The 16,168-nt window shown below is 49.8% G+C and overlaps 5 protein-coding genes across 5 annotated transcripts; 3 read left to right on the top strand and 2 right to left on the bottom strand.

The window, feature by feature from the left end:
- Nucleotides 1-26: 26 nt before the first annotated feature.
- On the bottom strand, nt 27-5,292 carry BKA55DRAFT_522252 (uncharacterized protein; the record flags this gene model as incomplete). Its single annotated transcript, XM_046188563.1, has 5 exons — nt 27-3,843; nt 3,892-4,183; nt 4,235-5,004; nt 5,061-5,101; nt 5,152-5,292. The coding sequence occupies 5 exons, from the start codon at nt 5,290-5,292 to the stop codon at nt 27-29; spliced, it is 5,061 nt and encodes a 1,686-aa protein (XP_046044423.1).
- A 1,090-nt stretch (nt 5,293-6,382) lies between these two features.
- BKA55DRAFT_579248 (uncharacterized protein) lies at nt 6,383-8,723 on the top strand. Its single transcript, XM_046193828.1, has 8 exons — nt 6,383-6,461; nt 6,509-6,621; nt 6,672-7,451; nt 7,502-7,588; nt 7,640-7,699; nt 7,750-7,934; nt 7,986-8,421; nt 8,469-8,723. Exons 1-8 carry the CDS (start codon nt 6,399-6,401, stop codon nt 8,644-8,646), a joined length of 1,902 nt encoding a protein of 633 aa, XP_046044422.1. The 5' UTR covers nt 6,383-6,398; the 3' UTR covers nt 8,647-8,723.
- Nucleotides 8,588-11,644, bottom strand: BKA55DRAFT_579247 (glycoside hydrolase superfamily). The gene is made up of 6 exons (XM_046193827.1): nt 11,262-11,644; nt 11,100-11,206; nt 10,642-11,050; nt 10,365-10,591; nt 8,715-10,314; nt 8,588-8,664 (listed from the first exon to the last, which is right to left on the bottom strand). The coding sequence occupies exons 1-6, from the start codon at nt 11,510-11,512 to the stop codon at nt 8,643-8,645; spliced, it is 2,616 nt and encodes an 871-aa protein (XP_046044421.1). The 5' UTR covers nt 11,513-11,644; the 3' UTR covers nt 8,588-8,642.
- Nucleotides 11,645-11,982: 338 nt separating this feature from the next.
- On the top strand, nt 11,983-13,578 carry BKA55DRAFT_521834 (major facilitator superfamily domain-containing protein; the record flags this gene model as incomplete). The annotated part of the gene is made up of 1 exon (XM_046188541.1): nt 11,983-13,578. The coding sequence occupies one exon, from the start codon at nt 11,983-11,985 to the stop codon at nt 13,576-13,578; it is 1,596 nt and encodes a 531-aa protein (XP_046044420.1).
- A 577-nt stretch (nt 13,579-14,155) lies between these two features.
- BKA55DRAFT_137053 (general substrate transporter) lies at nt 14,156-16,149 on the top strand. Its single transcript, XM_046184876.1, has one exon. The coding sequence runs from the start codon at nt 14,448-14,450 to the stop codon at nt 16,020-16,022; it is 1,575 nt and encodes a 524-aa protein (XP_046044419.1). The 5' UTR covers nt 14,156-14,447; the 3' UTR covers nt 16,023-16,149.
- Nucleotides 16,150-16,168: the final 19 nt, after the last annotated feature.

Below are 16,168 nucleotides of genomic sequence, written 5' to 3'. Positions count from 1 at the left end.
TCGTTGAACGACTTTACTATCGTAATCTACCAGGTGGGTGGTGTAAAAGATCGCCTCTCCCCTGCCAAAGCTCCTAACTTGAACGCCAACAGCCTCCCAGCCGATTGCTCCCTCGTATGACCCGGGTCTATAGACATTCTCTTCGATGCACTCCTGTTACTTGACACCGACCTGTTTCTTCTGAGATCCACGGCACTCGAAGCTGAGATGAAGCTCTGTCGGGATGAAATAGACTCTCCACGCGACCGTCGGTTCAAACCTTCAAGCTTCAACTTCAGAGCCATGCTGGTCTCATAGGGTCGAGATGGAGGCGTTTGAATGACAGATTCAGTCACAGAGCCTGTAACGGAGCTTCCACTGAAAGAGCTGCGACGAGATTGTGCAGTTGTACACGATGCTGAAGATGGGACGCTCTCATCATCTGGAATGGACTTCAAGCGTTCCATGAGCGGTTGAGTGTTGGTGACAACCAAGTCGTCGGCTTCCTCGAAAGAAATGGAGCTGATTGAGGTACATTTGGCCGGGGCACTCAACCGAGAGGCTGAGCAAGACATGATCTCATAACCTGCCATAATTCTCATGCGCGCAGTGAGCATCTGGTCCTTGCAAGCAAGCAAAGCATTGGGGTCTAGCTTGAGGGCTGTCTTGAGCTCCAATGGCTTGAAGCGACTGGTGTTCTCGTTCAAGGCGTCGGCGCTCTCACTAGCCTGAGGGCTGGGCTTGTCGTTCATTGAGATAGCCTTTTGAAGATCTTCCAGCTGAAGTTGACTTGGCATACTGCTCAGCCGGCGGATTGCCTTTTCGTTCGCCTTCATGAAGCTTCCCATGCTTTCAACTGCCCCGACGTTCAATCTGGAGGCAGATGAGGCGACCGTGCCGTCCTTGGCGAGGGTGTTGCCTCTCTCGTGGTGAATATCATTGACTGTAACTGGTTGAACGACCGTCGTCGGTGATTCAACAGTCGAGGAAGTAATCACATGCTTGATCTGTGAGAGGATGTTGTCGAAAGTCGTTTTCTCCAATGACTTCGCGTTGATGTAGTACGACTCAGATTGACCGTCCATCGAAGCCTCACTGGTACGCGCTCGAGTCATGACAAAGAAGGTACCATCGCGAATACAACGTCTGAGGAAAGCCCATCGCGTTCGTGCTGGGTTATGTTCCAGCTCCGGCTGATACACAGTGAGACGTGCCAACTGAGTGTAGAACATGGCCAAGCGGTGTGCCATCCTCTCGAGAGTCTGCAAGAGGAAGGATGACAGGGCAGCCACAGGCGTAGAGTCCGAGTTAGACCCGTCGAAGGAATCGAGAACAGTCGCGATACTCTCGAAAGCATCCATACCATTACAAGCCTCTTGTCTAAGATCTTCCAAGAGCTCAATGTCAAGCTGCACGCACTTTGCAGTGAAATCGAGGACTCCCCGCTCTTGGAAGCGCAGTTCAGAAGATGGATCGCAGACAAAATCTCCAAGAGCACTGATTTCCTTCGCGCTGCGAACTGCGTCGCTACCAGACTTTGCACGAGCAATGGTGCCCAGAATGTCTGGTAGTTTGGAAGCTGCACCAGGTCCGCCAGAGTTGGCGAAGTTGAAAGACAGGCGAAGAACTAACTCCTCCAACTTTGACCCGAAGAGAGCAGCGAAACCACCTTGTAGCAAGCGATTCTGGTAATCGTAGAATGTTCGAATGGCAATGGTGTTTGGAAGTCCTTCGCGGAGCCAGATGTTGCTGATGCCATTGGGGTCATACGCAGAGGGAGAGTCAATCGAGTCTCCCATGATATCGTTCATCTCAAACTGATGAGCAACAAGCGTCTCGACGGTGACCCTCAAGTAGGAAGCCCAAAGATCATGAAGCGTAGAAACGTCGCTATCACGATAGTCGGGCTTGGTAGCTAGGTGACCAATGAAGTACCTTGTCAGAAGACTGGACACCTCTGGATTGTTGGTATGTGCAAGGTTGTCGAAGGACTTGGTACAGTCGACACCTGCGTTGGACTTGATGATGAGAGTCCCGCCAGGGTGCATGGGACAGAAGTCGGTGACGTCGTACACACTTCCGTGAACGGCAATCCACATGCGGGAGGCAGGGCGATGACCAGTATGTAGAGCAAGGCTCGAAAGAGAGATTGTTGGGAGGTTGCAAGGAAGGGCTTTGGGCGACATGAAAACGTCTAGCATGAAGCGACGCTCTGCAAATGCCTTGTTGATGATCAGGTCGACTGTGTCCATGGTTGCTGTGCGGTAGTTGTATATGGCCTTGCGAATACCACTCATGACCGAGTCGAACACAGACACTGAGCCGCAGACGTACAAGTGACCACCAAGGCCGCCTTGCTTCTTCGACATGACCATGTCGCAGATCGTGTTGCCCTGCTCGATGATGAGGCTGTCGATGTATCGAGGCGGCGTTGCCTTCTCCACAAGATCTCGCGCAACACCATCATATGTCAAGCCATGGCGATCTCTGGAGAACGCAAGATGGACCTCCATGAAGCCCATGTTGACTAACTCCCGAAGCTCAGCCTCGTAACAGAACTTTTCACGAGACTGTACTCCCAAGTAGAGCAGGTTGCGTCCACCAGACAGACCAGACGTCGCTAGCCGATGCTGCCAGAAGCTTCGGAAGGGGGCGATGCCACTACCTCCGGCGAAGAAGGCACAGGGAGCCATTTTGTCGATGGGAAGCTGGAAAGCCACTGGTCTAGAAACGCCGATCAAGACTTCGTACAAGAGGCTGTTCTCTGCGGACAAGGGACGAGGGTTAAAGAAACCACTCGCGACACCAGCTCTCGTTACGGTTTTTCCTTGAGAGAAGATGGGAGAGAGCTCGTATTCGGCGCGAGAGATGGTCAGGTCAACTGTGTTGGGAAGTAGTTCGTTGCTGTAGCTCGAGATGGAGTATGTTCGAGGGACCTCGAGCTGGACAAGTTCGGGCAGCCAGCTGAGGTCTTCAAGGTTGAAAGCCCTGTTCCAGATATGACTTGGTGTATCGAGAACCGCCTTCTGGAGAAGGTCGCCCAGAGATCCACGAACGGGCCACTCCTCTGTAGCCAGGACCTGAAGAACAGTGTTGGAAGAAGCGTGAAGAAGCTCGTGAACCTTGACTGTAAGCTCCTTGGTAATTGGAGCGAGGTGACCCCGGCGGAGGATGTCGATTACGGTGAGTTGTCTGTGCGCGGTCCTTGTGACTGTGGAAAGGTGATGCTCAAATCGTGACCAAGTGCCTGTAGTGTCGACTGGCTCCCTAACGTGTTGATCAAGACCCAGAGCAGCCACCATCTTCGCACATTCTTCCCAACTGTTGAGAGGCATAACAGCCACACGATCTCCAGGCGCAAATGTGATACCTGTGTCTCGAATATCCAGAGTGACCATGGCAGTTGACCGACTTGCATCTTGATCAATGGAAGAGCAGCTCGCAATCTTAGCCATATACCGACACTCCTCAAAAGTGCCCCTCATCGAATGCGGCTCCATATCGAGCTTGCCACGAAAAGGCTCAAGGCGCTCTTTCATAGCATCTGAGAACTGACGGTGTGTCTCCTCCCAGGGCCTCGTCGCATCTGCAGCTCCGGAGAGACCGTTTGTGGCTGTTCGTCCAGTCTTGGCTGCGACTTCGAGGATACCAAAGACTTTGTAGCGATGAACACCCATGAAACCGCGTTCGCCGGCGTAGGCTTCGACAATGCCCTCAAGGACACCCATGAGGCGAGCGTCACCGGATCGTTGGACGAATTCTGGGATGGCGTAGTGGTATTGAATGGCTGCGATAAAGGCGCGGTGGTTGGAGGGGAGCCATGCTCGAAGATGAAGGGCTTCGACGCCGAGGAAGGATGCGTGCCTTTACCGTGTTAGCGTTAGCCACAGAGGTATCCAGAACTTGACCCACGTCTTGCGACCTAAAAAGGCATCCATAACTAGATACGGAGGGAACTGCAAGCCCGAAGCAGCAGGGACTCGCTTGGACAATGGCGTAGAGAAGAGTCCCCATCGAACCCATTTGTCAGCAGAAACGTAGTTGTCGCCTGCGTTGGGGTTGGGCGAGATGCTGTGAAAGGCGTTGGGCATTCGTTCTAAGATTTCTTTTAGGCGAATCATCTCGTGGAGAAGGCCTTCGACGTTGCCGGTCATAACGTGCTCTTGACAAGCGGCGATGGCATCGGGACCATGTTGGAATGAAGCTGTAGGCAATTAGCAGGTGGCAACTAAATGAACTTGAGCAAGCGTCTTACCAGAGGTATCAGCGCACCCTTTCAGAAATGCGACCTCGGCCCTCTCTCCAAACATGGGCCATCGCAGATCAGTATTATCGAAACGCGCAAGATATGGGGTGTTGGACTTGACGTCTCTGATCTTGAGGTTATACGAAGCCTGATCAGGAAATGACAGATGGGGCAAGGTTCTTCCCATTCTTCGCGAGACCTGATAGTATGGAAGAGCGATGCACAACGGGATGCCCTCGAGCTCCTCGCAAAGGTCATCACCCATGGGACATTGTGGCTTCGTTGTCGATCCATCTGTGATAGCAAGTCCATCCTTCCCATCGTGCTTATCCTCAAATCTGTAGATAGAACAGAGCATGCCGAGCGCGACCACAGCGCCCCAGAGGGCTTGATCAGGAATATTCTCCTCCGTCCCTTCAACAAGTGGCAGCGCAGCGACTGCTTCTCGCACTCTTCCGCGGGCGCAACATCCTGGCATGCGCTCACAAAGATCAGACCAAATGCGACCCGGCGATCTTGCAAGCTCGGCGATGGGCTCTTCGTAGTCTGGAGGGCAGAAGCCATTCTCGACGCTGAGGTATCCGTCGCGCCATCCGGTTTGCGGGCCGATCTCTTGGGCTCGTTGAAGAACTTGTCGTGCTGGTGCACCGAGGGCGATGGCCAGAAGATCATGGTCGCTTGCATTCATGGCATCGAGTTCTTGTTGACTTTTGACGGAATCAACTTCCTCACGGGATGGGTAGTCGGCGTAGAGGAGTTCGTTGATCGTCTTTCGTTCTCTGTTCAACCGCATGTCAGCTTTGTCATGACTTGCCTTGTTCATGAAACATCCTACCTTGCGCGAAGCCATTCTTCTGTATCAATCCCACGGGGAATCTAGATTTTTCATCAGTACTTCTTTCCAATATTCCAGCACCTCTACTCACATCAAATGCAGCATGAAGATCACCAGGTTGCGCCGCCGCCGAAAATGCGCATCCTCGTCGCGTCTGGCCCGATCGCGAAGAACCACTGACAGGACATTCTCCTCCCGCAGAACCCGACACCGGACAAGATGAAATCGACATGACGAAATTGAAACGATCGACCAATTAATAAAGACAAATAAGGCCACCAGGGCAAAGAAGGAAATACACAAAACAAACGCAAACAAAAGCCACCAGGGCTGAGCAAAAAAAACGTACGACAATCGAACGACACAAAGCGAGGGACGAGAAAGATCAACTTTCGCGATAAGAGTGGAAATAAAATTATTAAGTTCGTGGTAATATACGTACGTAGTATGACTTCTCTGGGGCAGAGAATTGAGACATGTTTCAGGATGGTTGCACCAACACTAGACGGAAACATGCCAAGCCAGCCATCTCCTTGGTCACAGCTCCGCGGCGCTCTATTGCAACTAATATTTTAAGCTTAAATTGAGGGATGAGACGGTAATTGTGACATGGCAAGACGCTGGTGCACCCGGGACTATGAGGTTCCGTCTGAAACCAAGACATTGGAATTCCTGATTGCTCTTTTTACGATGTTATCGGCGTTGCACCACGTACCCTTTTATTCTTTAGGTTTCATAATGGGCAGTGTGAATGATGATTGATTAGATAGGAGAATTTATAACTTTAGATCTGTGCTTGTTACCCCTGCAAATTCGTGAGAGCCATTGCGGGTCGAAGTTTTCCCAGCATAGGCGGATAAAAATGGCCAGTATATATTTGTGGCGCTCTAGGAGTGATTGTAAGAAATAACATGGTATGAATTGAGTGATATAGTCAAAAGGTGCTTAGTGCCATTTATTACGATCATTAGTAGATCCATCCATCGTCTCATAGGATTTTGTGGACGTTGATTACTTGGTGGTTTAACTATGTCCTACTTTATGAAAGAGAGTCGCTCAGTCCACGAAAGCTTAGCAAAACATCAAAACTAATACACAAGAGCTGACCTATCATTGAACCCTCATCTTATGACTTAGATTCAGATTCCCATGCCAATTGATTCAGTAATGAAGCGAATGGGCAACCATTGGCTGGCTCTTGTGACTACCCTACATCTTTCGCCAACGAGACTAGTGTTCTGGACCAACGTTTTCCCGCTCGTCTCAGCGCGCTAACATGGGGAGGTCTCAAATCAACTCCACAGTGATCGGCCAGGACATGACCCAGGTTCAGTCAATATGTCCAATCAACCGAACCAGGCGCAAACAACGAATAACCCTTCTCGCCGCCAAGCACTCAACGTTAGTCTCATCGCCGCACGAACGAGAGCCAATGACTGACTGACCAGGCTTGCGAAGCTTGTCGAAAAAGAAAGACAAAATGTGACGAAAGGAAACCGGCTTGTGCTCGATGCACGCGTTTGGGTCTCGAGTGCATGTACATTGAGACTGTTGCTGCAAAGTATGTACGTGGACGAAACTAGAGATGGTGTAGTAGCTGATGTTTCGTAGGAAGAACCTGTCTATTGAGGAACTGACGGGCACGTTGAAGCGGATGGATGAGAAACTCGATGTCCTTACAGCTTTCGCTCAACAGAATGATGGTCATCATCGTGTGCCCAGGGATCACGGCTTGTACGATACGACTGGACTAGCCTCGAGTCCTGGAAACAGCCATACTGCTGCTTTCAGTCCCTTGAATCTTGGCGGTACTGGACTTCTTCAAAATGCTTCAACCCCATTTCTCGACACCGGCCGAGTATTAGAAGAGCTCTCACTATCCCAACGGCACTCTACCGCGCCGCAGCATCTTCTCACATGGCCTTGCTCAACTCTTTCGATGAGCGAACCGGAGCTCCAGTACCCGATGGAGTTGGAGATAAAACGTCCAAGGTTATCTCGATCGACAGCGCCACCTCGTTGCCATGAAGCTGGGACACCGGCTGGAGAGGACTCTTGGTTATCACGTCTGTCATTATCCCAAGTCAGCTTACTGACACAGTCATACTTCCAACACTTCCATCCGTCATGCCTAATCCTGGATGAATCTTTGTTCTATTCTCTTGTTCTGAGCAACGCCGTGCAGACTAATTTCGCGCCAAACTATAACTCATGTACAGTTTTGTTGGTCTGCAGCTTAGGGTCCATAGTGGCATACTACGCCGGTCACGAAGAGTGGACATCAGGTAATGAGCAAGATGTTGGATTGGGCTTTTTCAACTTGGCGAACGACATGTTCCGTGATTTAGAGGGAGGTAATTGGGAGAGCGTCCAGTGCCTGCTTCTGATGGGGTGAGCTGTCCCCGTTTGTCTTGCTTCACCGTCTGCTAATAGAAAGACAGTCTATTCTATTCCGCTAAACTCAGAGTCTACGACGCCTGGCAAGTCAACCATAAAGCTTGTTGCACTGTCTCAATACTCGTGCCACTGTATGCTAGACTTTATTAGCCCCTGGTATCCGTCAACTAACCTTATCTTAGGCAACGCACATTAGAGGCGCAGCATTGCCAGATATTCTGGATTGCATATCTACAAGAGAGGTAAGAAATCCCGCAGTACAACCGGTTCCAAGCTAATGCAGAGCTTGAAGCCAAATTCTGGCCGAGTTCGACTTTCCAGCAAGTGGGCTTGGAAAGCTCGCGAGCAGCATGCCTCTACCCGTCATTCCCGGAGCAGGCACAGATCCTCGCCACGCACAGTACCAGTTCTTCTTCCTAGCTCTTATCTCTATGAGAAAACTGCTAAATCGTATTTTGTTCCACCTTTACAGCCGAGGTAAACCACCGGACCTAAGGATGAATCCACAAGCAACCTAACATGGACCAGACCATACCAAAGACACTACGAATGGAGAACCAACACTTGCCGAAAAGCCCGCCGCATTCTTGTCAGTTTCCCCGTCGGTGATATTCGAGCTAGACCGGCAACTGGAAGAATGGAGAACTTGTCTGCCCCAGGGACTCGAGTTCCCCAGCTACTCAGAGGCCCAACTTGCAGAAGTCCCTGAACTTGATCAGACTCATCGTTCGACGGATGAGAGGCTACGTGGCCATCTACAGGCTCGCTACTTTGCTGCAAAGTCTATCATTCATCGACCATATGTCTACAAAACTCTACATTACGACACTACAGCTTCTCTTAGTGACGCCGACGCAGCAGGCGCACGCACAGCGGTTGGCAGCGCGTTAATGTCTGTGATATCAAGTGGAATCTTACATGAGCCATTGGTCTTGCTGCTTCATCCTATTAATTCCTGTAGAAGGTATAATAATGTCCTCACAATATAATCTTGCGCTGACTTATCTCTAGTTTGTTTGCTTGTGAGCTTCAACTTGCCTTTGTACTCCGCAGCGACTCTTGCCAATTTGTATTGCCCCAGAATTGGAAAATTGCAGAAGAGGTTCGAAAGGTTATTTCGGGGTTGGTAGCAGAGATGTCACCGACAGCGTTCCGAGATGGCGAAATATTAAACATTTTGGTTTGCTAAAATGACCTCACTAAGCAGGTATATTGTATTTTTGCTTACTTTATAATGCATACTTCTAATTGACCCAGTGACACTCTTTTGGAGACCTGAAAGTGACTGTCAATCCTTCGTCCCTGGAGTCCTTGGCCGCTGTCACGCGATACTCGGCATCCTTCTCAATCACCCACTTATCAAAGCTATCATCCCAGTAAGACAAGCTGACCTTGTCAATCTTCATACGTACAGTGACAGTCTGGCCAACAGGAACGAAAACCTTGCCCCAGCCCTTCAGCTCCCTCTCTGGTCGATGAAGCCTCGGATCAAGCTGACCAACATAGAACTGAACAATCTCCTTTCCATCGCGCGATCCAGTATTGGTGACATCTACCTCAACTTCAATGCCCACTTCTTCATGAAACTCATTGCTGCTAACGTGCATGTTGCTATACTCAAACGTGGTGTATGACAAACCTGCGCCAAAGGGGAAGAGAGGGTCGATCTTGCGATGGTCGTAGAATCGATAGCCTGCATAGATACCCTCGCCGTAATAAACCACATCATTCTCACCAGGATAATTATCGTAAGGTGGTGTGTCTTCGATGCGCTTGGGGAAGGTGATGGGTAACTTTCCGCTGGGATTTACTGTCCCCAAAAGCACATCTGCAAGACAATTGCCCTGCTCCTGTCCTTGGTACCAAGCCTGGACAATGGCAGAGACCTCATCCTTCCAGGGCATGGTGATAGGGCTGCCTGTCTGGTTGACCACGATGGTGTTGGGGTTGGCTGTAGCGACGGCGCTGATGAACTCGTTTGATCGCCCAGGCAAGTCCATGGAAACCATATCGCTTGTCTCCGTCTCCCACTCATGATCTTTGCCCACCACAACGATTGTGATGTCGCTGTCACGAGCCATATCAACGCCTTCCTGGAAGAACTTATCTAGATCACCGGGGTTTTCCATGAAGCCAATACGACCACCATCTTGAACCTCCTCGCGTTCAAGTTCCGCCATGTAATCGAGATCATAGGGCTTAGGCTCTCGACTTATGGACTCAAGAAGCAGTTGGTACTCTCGCCCGGCTTCCATGTACACCTTGACCCTCTCCTCTGGAGAACCGTAACTCATGAACAGAGAGGATTTGGGAGACCACCAGTGTCGCTCGATATCGATAATGACCTCTCCATCAAGCATGAGCTTTCCTGGTCCACATGAAGACAGTGAGAACTCATGGAGCCCAGTGGTCTTTGGCTTGAGGATAGTTCGTCCTCTGTATGAGTATCTCTCACCAGTCGTCAACTCTGGAGGAAGCCCATCATAGCAGACCAAGTTGGAACTAGGTCTATTCTCAACCATGAAGGGCTCTCCGCTGTGGTTCATGTTTCGGAACAGAGATAGTTGAAAGCCAGGCTTTCCAGTCTCTGGATTCGTCATGACAGATTGGTCGATGAGCGGGATGTACCGATGGGTGAGAATGCCTGCGTGGGCTTGGACCTTGGCTGTAGGAAACTTGGCGGCTATTTCGGCCTTGATCGATTGGTAAGGTGTTGTTCGATAGTGAGGCGCGAGGTTAGAGCTGCCTCCACCTGTAGCTACCGAACGGAGAGCGTTGGGTCCGAGAACAGCGATTCTTTTCCCGTTCAGATTGGACAGAGGAAGAAGCTTGGAAGAATTCTTGAGCAGAACGATACCTAGAGGTTCAAATTAGAATTGTGCTTCTCGACTTGGAGCTTCAACTTGCCTTCTGCGCCAGCTCGACGGAAAATTGCCCGATGTTCAGGAAGATCATCTGCCTTTTCCTTGCCTTCCTTCCATTCAGGAATATTACTCTTTCCAACTTTATGTACAAGCTCAAGGACTTTTGAAGCCGAGGCGTCGATAAAGGATAGATCGACAAGGCCTTTATGATAGGCGTCGATAAGATGCTTGCCTCTTCGTCGCACAGGCCCCGGCATCTCGAGATCAAGCCTACCACATGTCAGTTATCTTCTAAGCGCTGTTAGATCGCGATGTAATACCCTGCCTTGACAGATGGGACAACACTATTTGTGCCAAACCAATCACTCATCACAAGACCATCCCAACCCCATTCCTTACGAAGAACATCCTGAATCAAAAAGTCATGAGCCGAGCAGAACGTTCCGTTGATCTTGTTATAAGCAGTCATAACCGTCCAAGGATTACTATCACGAATAGCAATTTGGAACGGCTGCAACGCAATTTCTCGTAGAGCTCGGTCTGGAATCTTCTCATCGATGAAGAAGCGTCGCGTTTCTTGGTCGTTTGCGGCAAGGTGCTTGATACAAGCGCCAATACCGGCATCTTGGAGACGGTTGATGAACTCACCGGCGATTTTGCCGGTGAGGTAGGGATCTTCGCTGTAGGCTTCGAAGTTGCGGCCGCCGAGTGGTGTTCTGGGAATGCACACTAAGAAAAGTTAGAATCGTGTGATATTGAGCGGGCGGAGCGTTATTACCTGTTGGTCCGAGCAGAACATCAACTTCCTTGCTCTTGGCCTCGTGGATCAAAACGCTGCAAACGTCTCTAATGACAGATGAATCCCAAGTCGCCGCTAGGGAAACCCTGTGGTAGAACCTTGTTAGTCTCGGTAACACCGCATGGATAGAGAAATAATTACCCGGTAGGTGCTGAAGCGGCGCTGACTCCATCTGTAAAAATACCCCCACGAACACCTACAGGTCCGTCCGAGGTCTTGATTCTGGAAACACCAAGACGAGGAATTGGGTTCGTTCTCCAGAGGTCTTCACCCGTGAGCAAAAGGACTTTTTCTTCAAGAGTCATTTGCGAAAGCTTGTTTTGCGCCCAAGCCTTAGCCTCATTTTTGACGTGCCCGTTATTAAGGGGAGGTTGGGCTTTTACAAGGGTCATCGCGGGAAGACAGGTTCGTATAAGGGGATTAAAAAGTAGTGATGTTACTCGAAGTGACTCGACTCTGCGTATGTAACTTGAAATCCAAAGGCGTCATATCTGCTTTTTAAGTAGGAAAGACCAGTAAATAATACACATTTTCTGAAAGGAATGCTATTCGCTAACCTGCGTCATCCACTTCTTTGGTCGTGTGAGACTGTGTTTCTTGGCCCTGGCGGAGTTGGTCCGTCTATCCCCGCCAACCCTAACGCTATGATCAATACGCTCGGATCTCGTTCCAATTTCCTATCTTTCCGATGCTACACTCTAAACTGCCAGAACCGCTTTAGCGAGCCAACGACAGGCTCCAATGGTCTCATTAATTGCCCGGTTAGGACCGATGTAAGCCTTGTTCTTGACTGATATAAATTTCAACCGCAATGTGAGCGGCAGTTTGAATACAAATCTCATTAGACATATCAGTCTTAGCAATGATAATCGTGATCCAAGAGCATCCTCGGCTTGAGGGAAAAGTCCCAGGAATTTCCCCAGATGCCCTCTCCCAAGATTCTGCTTCCACTGAGACATTGAATGAGGTTCGAGTGCCCCTTGGCCTTGAAGCCCTTGAACTATCATTCTCGCTCGCCGATCATCTTCGTTCTGTCGACCTTGGTATTTCATCCACCCACGATGTGACCGACATATACCTGTCGCCATTCAGCTGGTCAGGTCACAAAAAGACAATCACCCTCTCGGGACCCTTCATGGCATCTACTCTTGCAGCATACGCAGCCGGAGCATACGCTCTAGCTTCAGAGCCCCTTCGCAACAAATGGGATATCAGCGATACCCTCTTCAACATCGGAATCACCCTTTTCGTTGTCGGCTTTGCCTTTGCCCCTATGGTTTTAGCCCCCATTAGCGAGATGCATGGTCGATATTGGACGTTCGTCGGCTCTGGAGTCGTTTTCTTCCTTGGCACTCTTGGATGTGCTGTTACAGAAAGCTACGTCGGCATGATGGTCTCTCGCCTGATAACAGGCAACGGAGCCGCAGTATTTGCAACGCTTACGGGTGGCGTTGTGAGTGATCTGTATCGCAAAGAAGACCGCAATACCCCAATGGCTCTATACTCCATGACAATCATGATCGGTGCTAGTCTTGGACCATTGATCAGCGGAAGCGTCGTGGACCTTCTGGGCTGGCGATGGATCTTCTTTATCCAACTCATCGCAATCGGTATAACGACAGCCGCATTATTCTTTCTGTTCAAGGAGACACGAAGTAACGTCCTTTTACGTCGGAAGTGCTTCGCGCTCAATGCAGCCCCATTCAAGACATCAACTGGAACAGTGGTTACCTTTGCTCCTGCGACCGAAGAATTCCTGAACATCGAGATCAGCATGATATGGCGAAGTTTTGCGTTCCCACTACGACTTCTCTCGACGGAGCCCATTGTGTTCTGTTTGTCGTTATGGGTTTCCTTTGCCTGGGCAATCATGTACATGCAATTCAGCAGCATTGGACTAGTGTTTCGCAGCGTATATGGCTTCGATAACGCCCAGGTTGGGGCAGTTTACACCGCTACTATTGTTGGCTCAATCATGGGCATCGGGGTTTCTCTGTTGCAGGAATCTATCATACAACGGATGCTCCCTCACAAAAAGCCGTTGTCTACACCGGAGCAGCGTCTACTCTCACCATGCATACAGTCCATTCTCCTACCGATTGGTCTCCTTTGGTTCTTCATGACAGCTGGACCAAATATCTCATGGATGTCTCCGTGCATAGCCCTTGGCTCATGTTCAATTGGCATTTTCAGCATCTATCTCGCTGTCTTTAATTATCTTGCTGATACATATCATGGATATGCCTCATCGGCATTGGCAGCTCAGAGTTTATGTCGTAATATCTTGGGAGGAGTGTTTCCACTTGTCACGGCTAGGATGATAAGTAGTTTGACACTACAAGGTACGGGTGGCTTGCTTGGTGGGCTCGGACTATTGTTGACTGGTATTCCATGGTTGTTGTACTTTTATGGTCAGAGAATTAGAGCTCGGAGTCTTTTCGCAAAGGGCATGGAGTGATCATAAGGGAGTGCGAGGGGATTGACATCGATATATGTAACTATAGAGAGGAAAGTTCATCGATATTATGACTTCCCGCTCTGCCGTCTACTGTAATTTATCTGATGTGTATCAAAGGCACCTGGCAAATTACTGTCTGTTTTCTAAACTAGCCTTAGTTAAATTAAATTGGCTTTATAGTTCAGACTGTTTTGCTATTTCCTGGAAGCGAAGCAAGGACGATGAATATCTTCCTTGTCGAACGTGGAACGGCATCCTTCAGCATATCAAAGCTCTAGTTTCCTTAGCATCGAGATTGAGTAGAACAACCGGCCTTGACACCGGTGATACGGCGTTTTCACCGGGTAACTTGGCATCGCATAGCTAAATGCTATTGAGAACAGGGCATAGGACGTCTTGCAAGAAATCATAATTGTGTAGTTAAGCGAGCTCAGGTTCGAAGCGGGGAGACACGGACTTTAGCTCCGCGGCAATGGCTGACCCATTTTTCAGTCTCCAAGAGCGGAGTTGGTCCGTCTCTCCGCGCCTTGGTCTGATTTACCTCACCGGCTAAGCTGCTTTCAGAATCTGGGGGTCACATCAACTAAGTTTTCTGGGGAACGGTCTTCCCTGGTCAATCTGGGGATGAGCACGAGATCACTGGAACTTGGGACCAGACTCTTTGGGACATGTAAATGTCAGCCCATGGAATTTGTGGCTTGGTCTACGACTCCGACAAGAGCTTGTCTACGGGAGATCCAATGAAGAGGCAACTTGTAGTATAAAGCTGCTACATCTCGCCAATGCTACCGAGTTTCTGGGACAGTTGATCGACATCGACTGACAGGGTCACTTCTTCTACAAGGCTGCTTCTCTTCTCTCGAGTCACCATGACCACCAATACTCCTTCCACTCGCCCGGCTCATACCGTGGCCGAGATTCTCGCCCAAGACAAAAGTTCTGCCTTTGCCTTAACCCCGTCACTCATCCATCTCTACGCCATCCTCGCTCCAGCATGCCTCGTCGTCTGCGCAACCAATGGCTATGATGGAAGTGTTCTTACATCTCTTCAAGGTGTATCCGCATGGAACAACCAGTTCGGTTCCCCCAAGGGCGCTCTTCTCGGTATCACCAGCGCTTCGTATCCACTCGGTGCAATCATCTCGACTCCTTTCTCGGCTTACATCTCGGATCGCTTCGGCCGTCGACTTTCTATCATTATTGGAAGCTTTATAATGATCATCGGAGTCGTCGTTCAATGCGCCAGCACGAATATCGAAACGTTCATCGGTGGACGTATAATCGTTGGCTTCGGTATCACACTCGCTCTCGCCGCTGCCCCGGTCCTCATCTCCGAGCTCGCCCATCCTCGACATCGAGTCTTCTTCGGTTCTCTATACAATACCAGCTTCTATCTTGGTGCTCTTTTGGCAGGTTGGGTGGCTTTCGGGAGTTATCGTATTCCTAGCGCTTGGGCATGGCGTCTTCCAACTCTTCTCCAAGCTGGCCCAGCCTGTATCCAAGTATGCTTTGTCTTTTTCTTGGACGAATCTCCGCGATGGCTAGCATATAAAGACCGAGGGGACGAGGCGTATAAGGTGTTGGTAAAGAATCATGGTGATGGTGACTGGGATAGTCCCCTTGTGCAGGCCGAGTTCTGGGAGATGAACGAAACTCTGAAAGCTGAGCGTGAGATCGAGGGCCAGGGTCTCGGGCTTTTTCTTGCCACGCCCGCCAACAGAAAGCGACTCGCTATCTTGATCACACTGGCAGTCTTTGGTCAATGGTCGGGCAATGGTCTCGTATCGTACTACCTAACCAAGATTTTGTCAAGCATTGGCATTGCAACCCAGAGGGAACAGACTATGCTCAACGGAACCATCAGTACTGTCAACTATGCAACCGCTCTCTTCGCCGCTGTCTTGTCCACCAAAGTCGGCCGGCGTTCCATGTTTGTTGGAGGTGGTATTGCAATGTTCCTCACTTTCTCAGCACTTACCGCCAGTATTGCGATATACAATGAGACCGGTTCAAAGGCAGCAAGCAAATCCGCGCTTGCTTTTATCTTCATTTACTACACCTCCTTCAACATCTGCCTGAACCCACTGCTGTTCTTGTATCCCACCGAGATTCTTCCTTTCAGACTTCGAGCCATGGGTCTCAGTATCTTGGTCTTCTCTACAAAAGCAGCTTCGTTCTTCAATCAATTCGTCAATCCTGTTGGTATGGACTCTTTGGGCTGGAAGTACTATCTTGTTTATGTTGCTTGGCTCTTGGTTGAGATTCTTGTCTTCTGGTGGCTTTACCCCGAGACGAAGGGTTACACGCTTGAGAGGATTCAGGAAGCGTTTGGAGAAGACTTTAAGTTGGATGGACCGGAAGAGAAGGGTAAGACGATGGATGTAAATGATGAGGACAGCACCCATATTGAGAAGGTGGCACATTCTACGGTTGCTGTTGCGTGATGGGCTGTAAGAAGAAGTTGTGAAAGGGCGGCCTGGGATGGGTGACACAGATAGCGCGTGTAGTGAGTTATTCAGGGCAGATTCCCCAAAAGCACAGTTCTGTTTCACTTGGCTGCCCAAACCAGAGTGTTACCAACAGTAAGTAT

Source organism: Fusarium redolens (genome assembly GCF_020744475.1).
Source record: "Fusarium redolens strain MPI-CAGE-AT-0023 chromosome Unknown BKA55scaffold_17, whole genome shotgun sequence".
NCBI classification, from domain to species: domain Eukaryota; kingdom Fungi; phylum Ascomycota; class Sordariomycetes; order Hypocreales; family Nectriaceae; genus Fusarium; species Fusarium redolens.
This window is presented reverse-complemented; position numbering and strand designations above follow the sequence as displayed.